Source organism: Schistocerca piceifrons, chromosome 8 (assembly GCF_021461385.2).
Source record: "Schistocerca piceifrons isolate TAMUIC-IGC-003096 chromosome 8, iqSchPice1.1, whole genome shotgun sequence".
NCBI classification, from domain to species: Eukaryota; Metazoa; Arthropoda; class Insecta; order Orthoptera; family Acrididae; genus Schistocerca; species Schistocerca piceifrons.
Window position 1 is genome coordinate 334450591 of NC_060145.1, and position 16786 is coordinate 334467376.

At 41.6% G+C, this 16786-nt stretch overlaps 1 protein-coding gene across 1 annotated transcript in view; it reads left to right on the forward strand.

Moving 5' to 3' along the window:
- The window catches only part of LOC124712328 (D-altritol 5-dehydrogenase-like), a 124856-nt gene that overhangs the window by 83105 nt on the left and 24965 nt on the right, over positions 1 to 16786 (forward strand). Inside the window, exon 4 of the mRNA XM_047242622.1 lies at positions 15656 to 15853. Within this exon, the coding sequence (XP_047098578.1) occupies positions 15656 to 15853 (198 nt within the window). The remainder of the gene's footprint in view (positions 1 to 15655; positions 15854 to 16786) is intronic.

A 16786-nucleotide genomic window follows, 5' to 3' on the forward strand; every position in this document is an offset into this window, starting at 1 on the left:
AAACACTTTTTTGCCACCAACTCTACCAATCAGACGCAACCCAAAGCCAATGTTGAACCCTCTCTGACTCAGTTCACTCCTCTGTCAAACAATGAAGCCCCCCACTGCCCCAAACCACCTTCTTTTAACATTCTCACCATAATTTTCCAAATGCCTCAACATGGAAACTAACCTTACATCCCCAGAAATAACCATAATCCACTGCCTAAAACCTGATTCCAACATTGTAAACCTACCTGTTGACAAAGGCTCCAGTTGTGTAGCTCTGAATTGCCAACTGTCAGACCCTGCCACTGTAGCCCTGTTCCAAAAATCCAACAGCATTTCTAGTCTGTCCTCAAATCCTTAGGCCCATCCCAGAATCTCTCCCCTGAGGCAATCTCTGTGCTCACCACCATCCCCTGCATTACTATCTTCTATATGCTTCTTACAGTCCATAAACCCAACCACCCAGGATACCCCATTGTGGCTGCTTTCTATGCACTCAAGAAAGAATCTCTGCTCTCATGAACCAACACCTTAAGCCTATTACCAATAACCTACCCTTCTATATAAAAGACACCAACCATTTCCTCCACTAAGTGTCTACAGTTCCTGTTTCTGTACCACACAGTGTCCTGCACATTACTATTGATGCCACCTTCTTCTACACAAACATCCCAACCACCCATGACCATGCCAGTACTGCACACTACCTTTCCCAATGCCTGACTGTCTAAAAACCTACAACCTACTTCCTGTTTATCATGACCAACTATATTCTCACCCACAATTACTTCACCTTTGAAGGCATCACCTACAAACAAATCTGTGGTACAGCAGTGGGCACCCGCATTGCACCATCCTTTGGCAACCAATTCATTGACCATCTCGAGGAAACCTTCCTAACCACCCAAAATTCCAAACTCCCTCCCCTGGTTCAGTTTAATTGATGACAGCTTCATGATCTGGAATGATGGTGAAAACACCATATCCACAATCCTACAGAACCTCCTCTCCATTTGCTTCACCTGGTCCTCCTCAAACCAACAAGCCACTTCACTGATGTTGACCTCCACCTCAAAGATGGCTACATCAGTAATTCTGTCCATAGCACACATACCAACTACCAGCAATACCTCCACCTCAATAGCTACCACCTATTCCATACCAAGATGTCCCTTCCACACAGCTTAGACACCCATGGCCGTCGCATCTGTAGTCATGAGCAGTCCCTCTTAAAATACACCGAGGGTCTCAATGAGGCCATCACATATCACAATTACCCTCTCAACTTAGTACAAAACAGATCTCTTGTGCCTTATCTCTCCAGTCACCACCACCTCCCAAAGTCTCACAGTCTGACTGCAGAGGATCATTCCCCTCATGTCTCAGTACCACCCAGAGCTGGAGCAGCTGCCAGGGGTTTTTGACTACCTCTCATCTTGCTCCAAAATGAGAAAAAGCCTACCCACTGTCCTTCCAACAAGCTGTTTGTCCACATGAACGTCCACTGACAAACTGTGACGAAGAGACAGTTGGACAATGCAGTTGCTGAAAATGCTGCTCAACACAATGTGCTTCCCTTCAGTGACTGCTTCACAGCCTGTGCCATCTGGGTCCTTCCTAGCAAAGTGAACTTTTCTGAATTCCACCAGTAGGAACTCTCCCCACAGTATACCCTACATTCCCATAACCCCTGTGGCCTCAGCCTTTGCTAGTCCCTGTCTTTCACCCACCTATCCTCTTCCCTGTTCCCACTGTAACACTACACAACCTTCTATTCCACTAATGCACACACTATTCTTTTTCCCCTCCTCACACTATTCTTTTTCCCCTCCTCTACCTCTCTCTCCTTCTGCTCAGTTTCTCCCTCCCCCCTCATGGCCACCCCCAGCATTTCACAGCTCTATCCTGCCCCACCACATTCCTGCATTCTCCCACAAGCAGCACTATGCCTTCCCTCACCTGTACTTTGCTATCCTTTCCCCTCCCCATCCAGTCTCCTCCTCATACCTAACATCTACTGACTGCTTCTCCCATCAGGTGCAGTTGGCTATATGCAGTCTGGCCTCAGTGACCAGAGACAGAGGTCACACAGCTTTCTGTTATGTGTCCTGTAGAAGGGATTTTTGCCAGTTACCCAGTTGTTCTCAGATTCCATACAGGAATTCACCTCTGTTGTACTAATATTCTCCATAATAGGAAAGGTGATCTACAGTAAATCCATACATATTCCTGACAGTTTTTGTAAACAAAAATTTTTCCTAAAAAAGCAAATCCACCAAAGTAGCAGCTGCTCAGATCCTTGAAGAAGTTGTAAGTGGTATGCATCTAATATTAAAGACTATTTTACATCTACATCTACAACTATACTCTGCAGACCAATGTGTGTTGCATGTCAGATGGTACATCTCACTGTGCCAATTATCAGAGTTTCTTCCCAGTCCATTCACATATGGAGAGCGAGAAGAATGATTGTTTGAATGCCTCTGTGCGTGCAGTAATTATTCTAACCTTATCCTCAGGATCCCTATGTGGGTGATACGTAAAGGATTGTAGTATACCCCATAGTCATCATTTCAAGCTAGTTATTGAAGCTGTGTAAATAGACTTCCTCAGGGTAGTTTGTGTGTATCTTCCAAGAGTATTCCAGTTCAATTCCTTCAGTATTTCTGTGACACTCTTCCATGAATCAAACAAGCTTGTGATCATTCATGCTGCCCTTCTCTGTACATGTTCAGTGTCCCCTGTTAGTCCTATTTGGTACAGGTCCCACACACTTGAGCAGTATTCTAGAACTGGTCACACAAGTGATTTGTAAGCAATCTTTTTTGTAGACTGACTACACTTCCCAGTACTCTACCAATATACGAAGTCTGACTCCTCCTTTATCCACAATTGAGCCTATGTGATCATTCCATTTTGTATCCCTACAAAATGTTACATCCAGGTATTTGTATGAGTTGGTCGATTCCAACAGTGACTCATTATCATCATAGTCTTAGGCTACTACTTTTTTTCATTTTTTGAAGTGCATATTTTTACATTTCTGAACATTTAAAGCAAGTTTCCAATCTTTACACCATTTTGAAATGTTGTCAAGATCTGACTGGATACTTATGCAGCTTCCTTCAGACCGCACTTCATTATAGATAGCTGCATCATCTGCAAAAAGTCTGACATTACTATTAATATTGTCTGCAAGGTCACTGATATATGACATGAACAGCAAGGGTCCCAACACACTTCTCTGGGGCACACCTGAAGTTACTTCTACATCTGATGATCACTCTCCATCCAAGATAACATGCTGTGTGTGTCCTACCAAAAACTCCTCAATCCAGTCACAAATTTACTTAATACCTCACATGATCATACTTTTGACAGTAAGTATAGGTCTGGTACTGAATCAAATGCTTTTCACAAATCAAGAAATAATGCATCCACCTAACTGCCTTAATCCAAAGTTTTCAGTGTGTCACGTGACAAAAGTGCGAGTTAGGTTTCACGTGATCGATGTTTTTGGAATACTTTGCTGACTGGCATTGAGGAGGCCACTCTGTTCGAGATACCTCATTATGTTCTAAGATTCTACAATAAATCAATGTCAAGAATATTGGACCATAGTTTTGTGGATCACTTCTACTACCCTTCTTGTGGAAAGGTGTGACCTGTGTTTTTTTCCAGGAACTGAGCTTGGATTTTTGTTCAAGAGATCTATGATAGATTATAGTTAGAAGAGGGGCTAACTCAGCTGCAAATTCCATTTAAAATGTGACGGGGATTCCATTGGATCCTGAGCTTTGTTCAGATTTAACAATTTCAACTGTTTCTCAACACCACTGACACTAATACTGACCAAGCGTGGTGGTGCAATGGATAGCACACTGGACTCACATTCAGGAGGATGATGATTTAATCCCAGGTCCAATCATTCTGATTTAAGTTTTCCATGATTTCCCTAAATAACTATAGGCAAATGCCGGGATGATTCCTTTGAAAGGGCACAGCCGACTTCCTCCCACATCCTTTCCTAATCCAGTGAGACTGATGACCCCGCCGTTGGTCTCTTCCACTTGATCAAACCAACCCAACTAATACTGACTTCATTCATCTTTTCATTGTTATGAAGATTAAATTGGAGCAATTATCCAGAGTTTTCCTTTGCAAAGGAACATATGAAAACAGCAGTTAAGCATTTCAGCTTTTGCTTTGCTACCCTCAATTTCAAATCCTGTCTCATTCACTGGGAACTGGACACTAACTTTTGTGCCACTAACAGCGTGTACATACAATCAAAATATCTTTGGTTTTGTGAAAGATCATTTGACAGTATTCTGCTACAGCAGTCATTGAAGACATCACACATTGTGTTCTTTGACTGCTGAATGCATTTTGTTCAACGTCTCTCTGCCTATAGCCCTACACTTTGTTTTACACTTGTTACACAGTAATCTCTGTTTCTTTATAGGTCACCTTACAGTGAATGTATACCATGGAAGGCCCATCCCATTATGAAATGTTCTACTGGTACATATCCATCCAATGCACGGTCAACTATTCTATTAAGCTGGAGCCATAGTTCCTCTATGTGCTCCTGCCCTGTGCTGAAAGTTTCTGGTTCCTCACTGAGATATGGCACTAATATTTTTTTATCTAGTTACTGATTATATATATAGTTGTCCTTTGTAGTTTGGTAACAATTGTTACTACAACCACATCATGATCACTGATACTAGTTTCATTGTGGACATCCTTCTACATGCAATCATGAATACTGTGATGATTTAGAGATCTGCTGCAACTGTTTCAAAAAAGAAACTGTATTATTTTGATTTTAGCCATCTCAATGTAATCACCAGCAAAATGTCAGTCATGAAACTTAACATAAAAAGATCACTGGCCCTGACACAATACAGCAGTACATTGAAGGCTGTTTTAGTAGTTACAATGGTACGACCCAATACCCAAAATTATTTTGTTGAAAAAAGGGTATAGTATGTTCCTAGCTTCTGAACTTACCATGCTAGCTGCCATGAAGCTTCGAGTGGACACAGCCCAACCTCACACTTGCTGTTGTGTGCTCACTGTTGGCCTCTAGCTCAATTATGTTTAGTACAGTATATATGTGGGTGTCATGCTTGTAATAGAATCACTGTCACTTGCACCATGTTGATGAAACATATGTTACAGATGAATATGGCCTGTAAATGCGATCTACAGTTTTATCAGTTCAGCCTACATTGAAGTTGTGGCTTCTGACAATTCTACTTGCTGTAGATTTCTTGCAATATTTTGCAGTAATTTATATTTCTTGACTGAGTTGATACTGGTGTGCAAGAAACTGGGTATAATATCTTGTTCAGTGGTCTGTAGTAGTCAACCAAGATTACCACAATCTTGTGGTGCAGTGTCAGGAAATACAAAAGTTCACTGCCTGATAGTTTTACAAGAAAAAGGTAACAGAAACAGAAAGGTGTGAAGTAGATTTTATAGTGATACTTGAAGATTTCTGGAAGACCTGAAGCTCTGAAACAAGTGGAAGAGGTAATCATACTATGTGGCACCTCTGGCCATCGTGTTACCCATAGATGCAAAGATTGAGATGCATCCTCAGTTCTGCTGGCCTACTCAATAATTGTATATTATATATGTGATCATTTCCTTTCTTTTTGTTTATAGTATACCTACTGTTTACTACTATTACTTGTTTCTAATTCTCATTGCGTGATAACTAAACTATAGCAGTCGGTGTCCTAACACCGTAGTGAGTTCATATGTTTCACTGAGACACCACATATCTGCAGGCCTACCATATTTTCTTTCCTTTCTTCAAAATAATGGCCTACAAGGGACTTCTATTAAATAAGCATGGAGTAAAATAACTTTGTTTTCTGAATTTCTAAATTTTTTTTGTTAGTGTAAACTGGCCTAGTGATGGAACATCCATCAACCTGCATACAGTAGTCAAAGTGTTATTGTAATCATATCAAACTTGAAGTGCCTGCCAGTTCAGGTTCCCATCATTCCCATAGCATTCTCCTGTGCGTCAAACAAGTGTATGAACATTCATACTGCCATTTGTTGTATATATTCAGTATCCCATTTATTCCTATAGATTGCATACTTTGACTTGGCCCCTCTCTGGTTGGTGAAAGTTGGATGACTTCATGCCACTCCAGAATGTTTATGCTCATTGCCAACATTAGCTACATAACACATTGCCAACATTAGCTACCAAACAGTAATGTGTGCAGTAGCAATAAGTAGCCATTGTGAATCCAGTGTTGATTTGTAAGAGGCAAGTTTTTTAAAGTAAGGTCTGTTTGAACATAAGTACACAACGAAAGGTTATTTCAAAAAAGTAAATGTATTTTCAGAAAGTACATACTTCACTCTATTTTTGACATAGTTGCCAAGTTTGTTGAAACACATATCATACCTCTCAACCAATTTTAAAATACCCTCTTCATAAAAACTTGCCCCCTGCTCCGATAACCAAGAGTTCACTGCTGTTTTCACGTCATCGTCATCATTGTAACGGTTGCCACTGAGCTGTTGTTTGAGGTGGAGGAACAGATGGTAAGCACTCGGCGCAAGATCAGGACTGTAGGGTGGGTGGTCTAAAACTTCCCAGCTCAAACTGTCCAATAAATTGCGGATCTGACCTGCAGTGTGAAGTCTTGCATTGTCATGGAGAAGGACAATTCCCTTTGTCAGCATGCTGCATCTTTTGTTTCGAATCACTCTGCATAGCTTTCTCAGGGTTTGGCAGTATGCTTCTGCATTGATAGTGGTTGCATGAAGATGACCAACAAAACACCATGCCTTTCCCAAAACAATGACGCCATGATTTTGTGCTGGGAAAGAGTCTGTTTGGCCTTCACCTTTACAGGTGAGTGTGTGTGTCTCCATTCCATGCTCTGTTGCTTTGATTCGGGTGTGATATGCGAAACCCATGTTTCATCTCCAGTTACAATCTGACTCAAGAAGCCATCACCCTCTTTGTGATAATGAGTCAAACCTTTGGTTTTTGTGGTCCTCTGTTAGGAGTTTCGGGACCCAACAGGAGCACAGTTTCCTAAACTTTAGGTGTTCAGAAACAATGTTAGCACTGATCTCGACATGTCAGGAAATTTGTTTGAGAGACCTGTTATTGTGAAGCGCCTGTTCTCACAAATTCTTGCTTCAACTGATTCCACCAAATCGTCTGCAATCAAAGAAGGGCAACCGGAGCAGTCCTCATCATGGACATTGTCATGGCCATCTTTGAATTCTCGTACCCACTTACTCACTTTGCTTTCACTCATAACAGTATCACTGTACACTTTGCAAATCTGTCAATGAATTTCTGCAGCAGACAGGTTCCTTGCTGACAAAAACCGTATCACTGAGTGAATCTCACACGCGGCGGGTGAGTTGATAGTCTTAAACATTTTGAAAGCACAGAACAGAACCGTTCAGGTTAGCTATAGAGCTGAAATTGAGCACAGTCGTTCCCGAGGCATGCTGGTACACAACGCACATGCTTGTTGCCATATGCGCACAAACTACTAGTGTCTACAACAAAATGGACCTTACTTAAAAAACACACCTTGTAGTTTCATAACTCTTTACTTCTACCTCTTCACTATTTAAAGTTTTCATAAGTAATACTTATTTTGTAGCCATAAGATTCCATTTTTAATTACTCAAAAATTATTTTCATGTCATTTCTGTAAAGCATTAAGCCATTACGCTTCTGTTTCTTTTACAAGCTCTAAGATTGCTGCCCTGGGAGAATCATATGGAGCTTGTCCAAACAGCCAATGTGCCATGAGCCAATAGCAAGCCTCCATTCCCAACATCCTTTGACCGGGAGCCAAGTTAAAGTGTGTATCTGTGTTTGGTGTGCAATTCATACTCAACAGCAGTAGTCTTGGATGGGTCACACTAGAAGTTTGCAAGCAGTCTGCTTTGTGGACTGTGTGCATGTTCCCAGTGTACCGTGGCACCTCCTTTAGAAGAAACTTGCAACTATGTGATCATTCCATTTTTGTATCCCTACAGATTGTTGCACATATTATGAAAAGGGTAGTTACTACTCACCACATACTAGAGATGCTGAGTCGCAGTAAGGCACAACAGAAAGAGTTTCAAAAAGCTTCCAGTCAAACAGGCCTTCATCAGAATAGACAGACAGACAGATACACACACACACACACACACACACACACACACACACACACACACACACACACACAAATCAAATCACATACACATAAACACAGTCTCTGGCTGCCAATGCCATGTTGATGCCAGGAAGATTACAGGGACATAAGATGTATTGCAGGGATAGTTCCCACTTCTGCAGTTCAAAAAATCTGGTGTTAGTGAGAAGGATCCAGATGACAGAAGCCGTGAAGCAGCCACTGAAATGAAAAACATCATGTTGGGTAACGTGCTCAGCAACTGGTTGGCCCAGCTGTTTCTTTGTCACATTTGTTGGTGGCCATTCATGTAGACAAACAGCTTGTTGATTGTCATGCCCACGTAGGATGCAACACAGTGTTGCAGCTTAGCTTGTGAATCAGATGACTGGTTTCACAGGTAGTCCTTCCTTTGATGGGATGGGTGACACTAGCGACCAAAGGGGTGGGGATGGTGGTGGCAGGATGTATGGGACAGGTCTTCCATCTAGGTCTATAACAGGGATACGTGTCCTAAGGGAAGGGGTTGGGGGCAGGGTTTGTGTAGGGATGGACGAGGCTATTGTGTAGGTTCGGTGGGTGGTGGAATACCATTGTGGGAGGGGTGGGAAGGATAGTGGGTAGCACAATCTTTAGTGCAACCCAACCTAGACTACTGCTGTTGTGTATGAAATGCATACCAAATACAGATACACACTTTAACTTAGCTCCTGGTCAGAGGATGAGAGAGTGGAGGCTCGTGATCAGCTCATAACACGTTGGATGTTGGGGGCAAGCTCCACATTGTTCCCCCAGGGCAGTAGTCCTACAGCTTATAAAATAAACAAAAGTGTAATTCCTCTAGATGGCCCATGAATAGTTTGGCATAAGATTCATTGACATCTTTGTGATCTGGATTGAGGATGAGGACACCCTACCCACTTCCTCCAGAACCTCAGCACCTTCTCCCCCATTTATTTCACTTGGACCTGCTCAACCGCTGCATGTTGACCTCCACCTTGAGGATGGCTACATCAATACCACCATCCATATCAAACCTACCAATGCCACCATCCATATCAAACCTACCAATGCCACCAATAGCTACACTTCGACAGCTACTACCCATTTCATACCGAGAAGTCCTTCCATACATCCTAGCCACCCATGGCCATCATCTCTGTATTGAAATGCTGTCCCTTTTACAATATACTAACGGTCTCACCAAGGCCTTCACAGACCATAATAACCCTCCCAACTTTGTACAAAAATAGATCTCCCATGTCTTATTTCTCAAGTCACTCACAATCTTCCATAGTCCCACTATCCAGCCACTCAGGAGCACTCCCCTTGTGACTGAATACCACCAAGGACTGGAGCAAATGAATCAAATTCGCCACCAGGATTTAAACTACCTCTTTTTTTTTTGGTCATAAGTCTACTGACTGGTTTGATGCGGCCCACCACACACAGGATACACTTGTTTATTTTCAGCTCCCATATTTTACTTTCTTCAAGGTAGATGCTGCAGTCCCTTCTCCAGAAAGGGGGAAGCCCAAACGAATTTTCACACTTCAGAGGAGCTGAACAAATGACTCCTTTGTGAGTGGCTTTCCCACATTCCCTGGAAGTTGTTTCTTCCTTATATGCTAGATTAATGTACCCAAAGTGCTTGCATTTAAAGCAGCGCATTGGATTGGAGATTTTTTTTTTTTTTGGTCATCAGTCTACTGACTGGTTGGATGCGGCCCGCCACGAATTCCTTTCCTGTGCTAACCTCTTCATCTCAGAGTAGCACTTGCAACCTACGTCCTCAATTATTTGCTTGACGTATTCCAATCTCTGTCTTCCTCTACAGTTTTTGCCCTCTACAGCTCCCTCTAGTACCATGGAAGTCATTCCCTCATGTCTTAGCAGATGTCCTATCATCCTGTCCCTTCTCCTTATCAGTGTTTTCCACATATTCCTTTCCTCTCCGATTCTGCGTAGAACCCCCTCATTCCTTACCTTATCAGTCCACCTAATTTTCAACATTCGTCTATAGCACCACATCTCAAATGCTTCGATTCTCTTCTGTTCCAGTTTTCCCACAGTCCATGTTTCACTACCATACAATGATGTACTCCAGACGTACATCCTCAGAAATTTCTTCCTCAAATTAAGTCCGGTATTTGATATTAGTAGACTTCTCTTGGCCAGAAATGCCTTTTTTGCCATAGCGAGTCTGCTTTTGATGTCCTCCTTGCTCCGTCCGTCATTGGTTATTTTACTGCCTAGGTAGCAGAATTCCTTAACTTCATTGACTTCGTGACCATCAATCCTGATGTTAAGTTTCTAGCTGTTCTCATTTCTACTACTTCTCATTACCTTCGTCTTTCTCCGATTTACTCTCAAACCATACTGTGTACTCATTAGACTGTTCATTCCGTTCAGCAGATCATTTAATTCTTCTTCACTTTCACTCAGGTTAGCAATGTCATCAGCGAATCGTATCATTGATATCCTTTCACCTTGTATTTTAATTCCACTCCTGAACCTTTCTTTCATTTCCATCATTGCTTCCTCGATGTACAGATTGAAGAGTAGGGGCGAAAGGCTACAGCATTGTCTTACACCGTTCTTAATACGAGCACTTCGTTCTTGATCGTCCACTCTTATTATTCCCTCTTGGTTGTTGTACATATTGTATATGACCCGTCTCTCCCTATAGCTTACCCCTACTTTTTTCAGAATCTCGAACAGCTTGCACCATTTTATATTGTCGAACGCTTTTTCCAGGTTGACAAATCCTATTTTTCTTTAGCCTTGCTTCCATTATTAGCCGTAACATCAGAATTGCCTCTCTCGTCCCTTTACTTTTCCTAAAGCCAAACTGATCGTCACCTAGCGCATTCTCAATTTTCTTTTCAGTTCTTCTGTATATTATTCTTGTAAGCAGCTTTGATGCATGAGCTGTTAAGCTGATTGTGTGATAATTCTCGCACTTGTCAGCTCTTACCATCTCCGGAATTGTGTGGATGATGCTTTTCCGAAAGTCAGATGGTATATCGCCAGACTCATATATTCTACACATCAATGTGAATAGTCGTTTTGTTGCCACTTCCCCCAATGATTTTAGAAATTCTGATGGAATGTTATCTATCCCTTCTGCCTTATTTGACCGTAAGTCCTCCAAAGCTCTTTTAAATTCCGATTCTAATACTGGATCCCCTATCTCTTCAAAATCGACTCCTGTTTCTTCTTCTATCACATCAGACAAATCTTCACCCTCATAGAGGCTTTCACCATATTCTTTCCACCTATCTGCTCTCTCCTCTGCATTTAGCAGTGGAATTTCCATCGCACTCCCCTTTCATCAATCAACTGAAGTATTTCTTCTGTTACCCATGGTTTCTTCACAGCTACCTTCTTTGTACCTATGTTTTCCTTCCCAACTTCTGTGATGGCCCTTTTTAGAGATATCCATTCCTCTTCAACTGTACTGCCTACTGCGCTATTCCTTATTGCTGTATCTATAGCGTTAGAGAACTTCAAACATATCTCGTCATTCCTTAGTACTTCTGTATCCCACTTCTTTGCGTATTGATTCTTCCTGACTAATGTCTTGAACTTCAGCCTACTCTTCATCACTACTATATTGTGATCTGAGTCTACATCTGCTCCTGGGTACGCCTTACACTCCAGTATCTGATTTCGGAATCTCTGTCTGACCATGATGTAATCTAATTGAAATCTTCCCGTATCTCCCAGCCTTTTCCAAGTATACCTCCTCCTCTTGTGATTCTTGAACAGGGTATTCGTTGTTACTAGCTGAAACTTGTTACAGAACTCAATTAGTCTTTCTCCTCTTTCATTCCTTGTCCCAAGCCCATATTCTCCTGTAACCTTTTCTTCTACTCCTTCCCCTACAACTGCATTTCAGTCGCCCATGACTATTAGATTTTCGTCCCCCTTTACATACTGCATTACCCTTTCAATATCCTCATACACTTTCTCTATCTGTTCATCTTCAGCTTGCGACGTCAGCATGTATACCTGAACTATCGTTGTCGGTGTTGGTCTGCTGTCGATTCTGATTAGAACAACCCGGTCACTGAACTGTTCACAGTAACACACCCTCTGCCCTACCTTCCTATTCATAACAAATCCTACACCTGTTATACCATTTTCTGCTGCTGTTGATATTACCCGATACTCATCTGACCAGAAATCCTTGTCTTCCTTCCACTTCACTTCACTGACCCCTACTATATCTAGATTGAGCCTTTGCATTTCCCTTTTCAGATTTTCTAGTTTCCCTACCACGTTCAAGCTTCTGACATCCCACGCCCCAACTCGTAGAATGTTATCCTTCCGTTGATTATTCAATCTTTTTCTCATGGTAACCTCCCCCTTGGCAGTCCCCTCCCGGAGATCCGAATGGGGGACTATTCCGGAATCTTTTGCCAACGGAGAGATCATCATGACACTTCTTCAAATACAGGCCACATGTCCTGTGGATACACGTAACGTGTCTTTAATGCAGTGGTTTCCATTGCCTTCTGCATCCTCATGTCGTTGATCATTGCTGATTCTTCCGCCTTTAGGGGCAATTTCCCACCCCTAGGACAAGAGAGTGCCCTGAACCTCTATCCGCTCCTCCGCCCTCTTTGACAAGGCCATTGGCAGAATGAGGCTGACTTCTTATGCCGGAAGTCCTCGGCCGCCAGTGCTGATTATTTATCAAAATTTAGGCAGTGGCGGGGATCGAACCCGGGACCGAAGGTGTTTTGATTATGAATCAAAGACGCTACCCCTAGGTCACAGCTTATATCCTAGTAATAGACCTAGATGGAAGACCTACCCCATACATCCTTCCACCACCACCACCTACTCCACTTCGGTCACTAGCATCAGTTATCCAATCAAAGGCAGGGCTACCTGTGAGACCAGTCATTTGATGTACAAGCTAAGCTGCAACCGCTGTGCTGCATTCTACATGGGTATGACAATGAACAAGCCGTCTGTCCACATGAACAAACTGTGGCCAAGAAACAGCTGAACCTCCCAGTTGCTGAGCACCCCAGGCAATACATTGTTTTTTATTTCAGTAACTGCTTCACAGCCTGTGCCATCTGGATCCTTCCCACCAACACCAGCTTTTCTGAACTGCAGAAGTGAGTACTCTCCCTGCAAGGACCGATGACCAAGCAGTTTGGGCCCTTTCCACTCCCCCCCCCCCCTTTTTAAACCAACCATTTCTCCATGCAATGCATCCTATGTTCCTGTAACCCTGCTCACTTCAACCTTTATTAGGCATTGTTCTTACTCACCTAGGCCCTTTCCTTCTCCCATTCCAGCACTACACAGCCCTCTGTTCCACCAACACATCCACAGTCTGTTTGTTTATCTTCATTTCCACTCCCCCCCCCCCCCCTCCCCCCACGGCTCTCCATCTAATCTCCCGACTGCACCTAGCTGCCCTACCCTCTCTCCACCTCATCCCTGTATGCTCCCATATGCAGCACTTTACTCCCAACCACTCTTACCCTACTATCCCAACCTCTGCCACCCCAGCAGTTGCTTCTCCTATCATGTTCTGTGCCTCAGCAACCAGAGACTGTGGTGATGTTTGTGAGAGTTGCATTTGCATGAGTGTGAGTGTTGCAGCGGTTCACATGCTTTATTTTCATCATTTGTTGTCCTCAGTGACAATGTACTGTGCTGCTACTCTGGCTGAAAAAGGGGTTTGTAATTTGGACACTATCTACGGTAAATAATGTAGCTGACAGGCGCACAGTTGCATTTCACAGATGTTTACTTTCACTTTTCACAACCCCACATATACACATATAATATGGCCAGTGCACTATTGTTTAACTTTCCATAAGCCTCTTTAATAGTTTGCAGGCGAACATCCACATACTCCTATAATAGTTTACTGTTGTACATCTACGAGCAGTAAAATCCCTAACCATGTAGTTCACAGTCTTTCAAATAAATTGATCAGTCACTGTCATTGCTGTAACACACAGCTTATTGGTGTAACACTTATTTCACTGTTATATTGATGCATTGTTGCCGTTCTAACCAACACAGTTTCCCTGTCTGAAACTCGGCCGTGGACTGACTGTCTCGTGATCAAAATTCGGGCCTTTATATATCATCACAATAATAGGTGCTGAAACTACACATTGTTCAAAGTTTAATTTACAGAAATTACAATTAAAACTTAAGTCATTAAATTAACTGAATTCATCAAAAAATTGTGTCTTTTTAACAATTTTTTTTTCTACTGCAAGGGTTAAGCCGAATTATTTGTTTAAGTGATGAAATTAACATATATGGTTATGTAAACAATACTTTTGACAAAACTGTTAATTACTTTGGAATTAATGAAGGGATAGTTTTGCTAACATTTTTCCTACTAGAACTAAATAGATACTTTAAGAATACTAGCATTTCATCTTCCAAATGCTTACATTATTACAGAATTTCTATCTGTTTATATGTCAACACTAGAATTTAAGTTACAAAACAATTACTGATTTCACCCTATAACAAAAGATACTAACTAGGAGTAGTCAAAATAAATTTGAAAATCAATTACATACCTAAAACTAAGCACAAAATTAAATCTGGTGTTAAATTCTTTGAAACTGAGGGCCAACCTTTCTCTCATATGAAAATGCAGATTATATTCAAGCATATTAATGTTAATTAGTTAAAAATTGAAAAAACAAATTTAAGGAAGCAGATGGCAAAACAAGAGGGGAAGAAAAAATATCCCAGCTTGCTTCGTCACATTGTGTGTGCGTGTTGTGTAATCTGATGAAGGCCTCGTTGGCTGAAAGCTTACTTCCTGACAGTGTTTATGTTGTCCCTGTCTCTGACTCAGCTTCTCTGCTATATGATGAGTAGCAACTATTGTTTTCATAATACTGAAGAGAAATTATGTATTAATAGCTATAGGACAGCACTGTGTGTGGAGTATTCAGTCATTGCAGGATGCAGCAATCAGAGTAGCTAATGCACTGCCTAGTGTTTCCATTCTCTCTGAACCATTATGATGAAACACTTACATCCCTGAGGAGTACTATTATCTCTGAGCTTAAATAATAGCAGTAAAGAAGTTGTATTGATGATTATTGAGTAAGACATTTCTCTCTCTTTCTGTAATCAGAAAAAATGTACGTCTAAAACTGTGATATTTCCTGCTTCTATACACATAAATAATAATAATAATAATAATTATTATTATTATTATTATTATTATTATTATTATTATTATTATTATTATTATTATTTCTCACAACATTTTTGGATACAGTAATGTTATTTCAAGGTTGCAAGTCTGAAGAATGATTTCTGCATTGGTAAACGTGGGCAACATATCCAGAAACTGAATCTGTCAAACTTATTGTTATTTACTGCTCTGTAGTGCTTGTCATTTACTGCAGTACATTCTTTCAAGTTACAAAATGGCAGTAAGTGTCATTAATGACAATAATTTGTGTCTTGCACAGGTGTGCTATGTGAGAGTCTCTCATGCGTGGCTCATGCATGGGAACATGTGACACCACTTCCACACAGTGCACGTGTTGCTGTGCTTGGCACTGACCTGGTGGGCTGTCTTACTGCCAGCCTGCTGCACGTACAGGGCTACCGCCATGTCACATTGTGTGAAAATGCTGAGGCTGCCCGCCAGAGAGCCCACAGTCTCGGTGAGCAACATGAATGTGCACCTGAAGCTAAAATGGAGCTCTTCATCAGCTCTAAATCTGTAGATATACACAAATGCATTTACATCTGATTTATGTTGCTGTTCTGTTCAGTATAAGTAAAATCTGCAAGTTAACACTCATCATTTGACAGTGCGGTTCACCCACACAGGTGAGGCATGATCTTCATCTAACAAACAGTTCCCATAATCTTCATTTAACAAACAGTTCTCATCAAACCTTAACAATGGTGATTTAGCCATGCAGTCAGCTGTGCATCCTTCTGCACTACAGTTGCTGCTGTTGTTGCCGTCGTTATTTGTGTTGTTGTTGTTGTTGGTGGTGGTGGTGGTGGTGTTTATGGTTGAGGAGGATCACAATGGCTGATTCAACCTCGCCAGAATGTATTGTGTTTGTTCTTGTTGTATGTTTAGTTGTTGACCACATGCATATCCTGTACCATATTACAGGCTTTGTTCTTTTGTACAGAAAAATTGCTTTTGATTTAGAACTTTCCTTTATTGAAACAGACGTCATCTGGTACTTTATTTGCCTGCAAGTAATTGCTAGTCTTTGCTCTTGTGACATATCACTCCTAGTCAGTTGTGAGTTTTTCCCTTCTTATAGAAGGAGTTCTCAGGCTTGATATCTGGTCAGTCCTAGGATTTTTATCAGTCACTTATTGGCTGTCACCTCTGGCAATGCTTGCTGATGTGAAAAATGCTGTGCTGTATCATGTCTCAGAATCAAATTGAGCTGTCTGTCCCCTGTAAGTGGTTGGGTACGTCATTTCAAATGTCGGAGGAAGGTAAGGTCATACCAGCTCCAGTTGGCCTATCCCTAGTAAAATATTCTGATGTTCAAATCAACTGTGTGGTTGTGACAGCTTTGACTTTGTTTTAATGTTTGTTACGCTAGCAAAAAGGAGCTATTTTG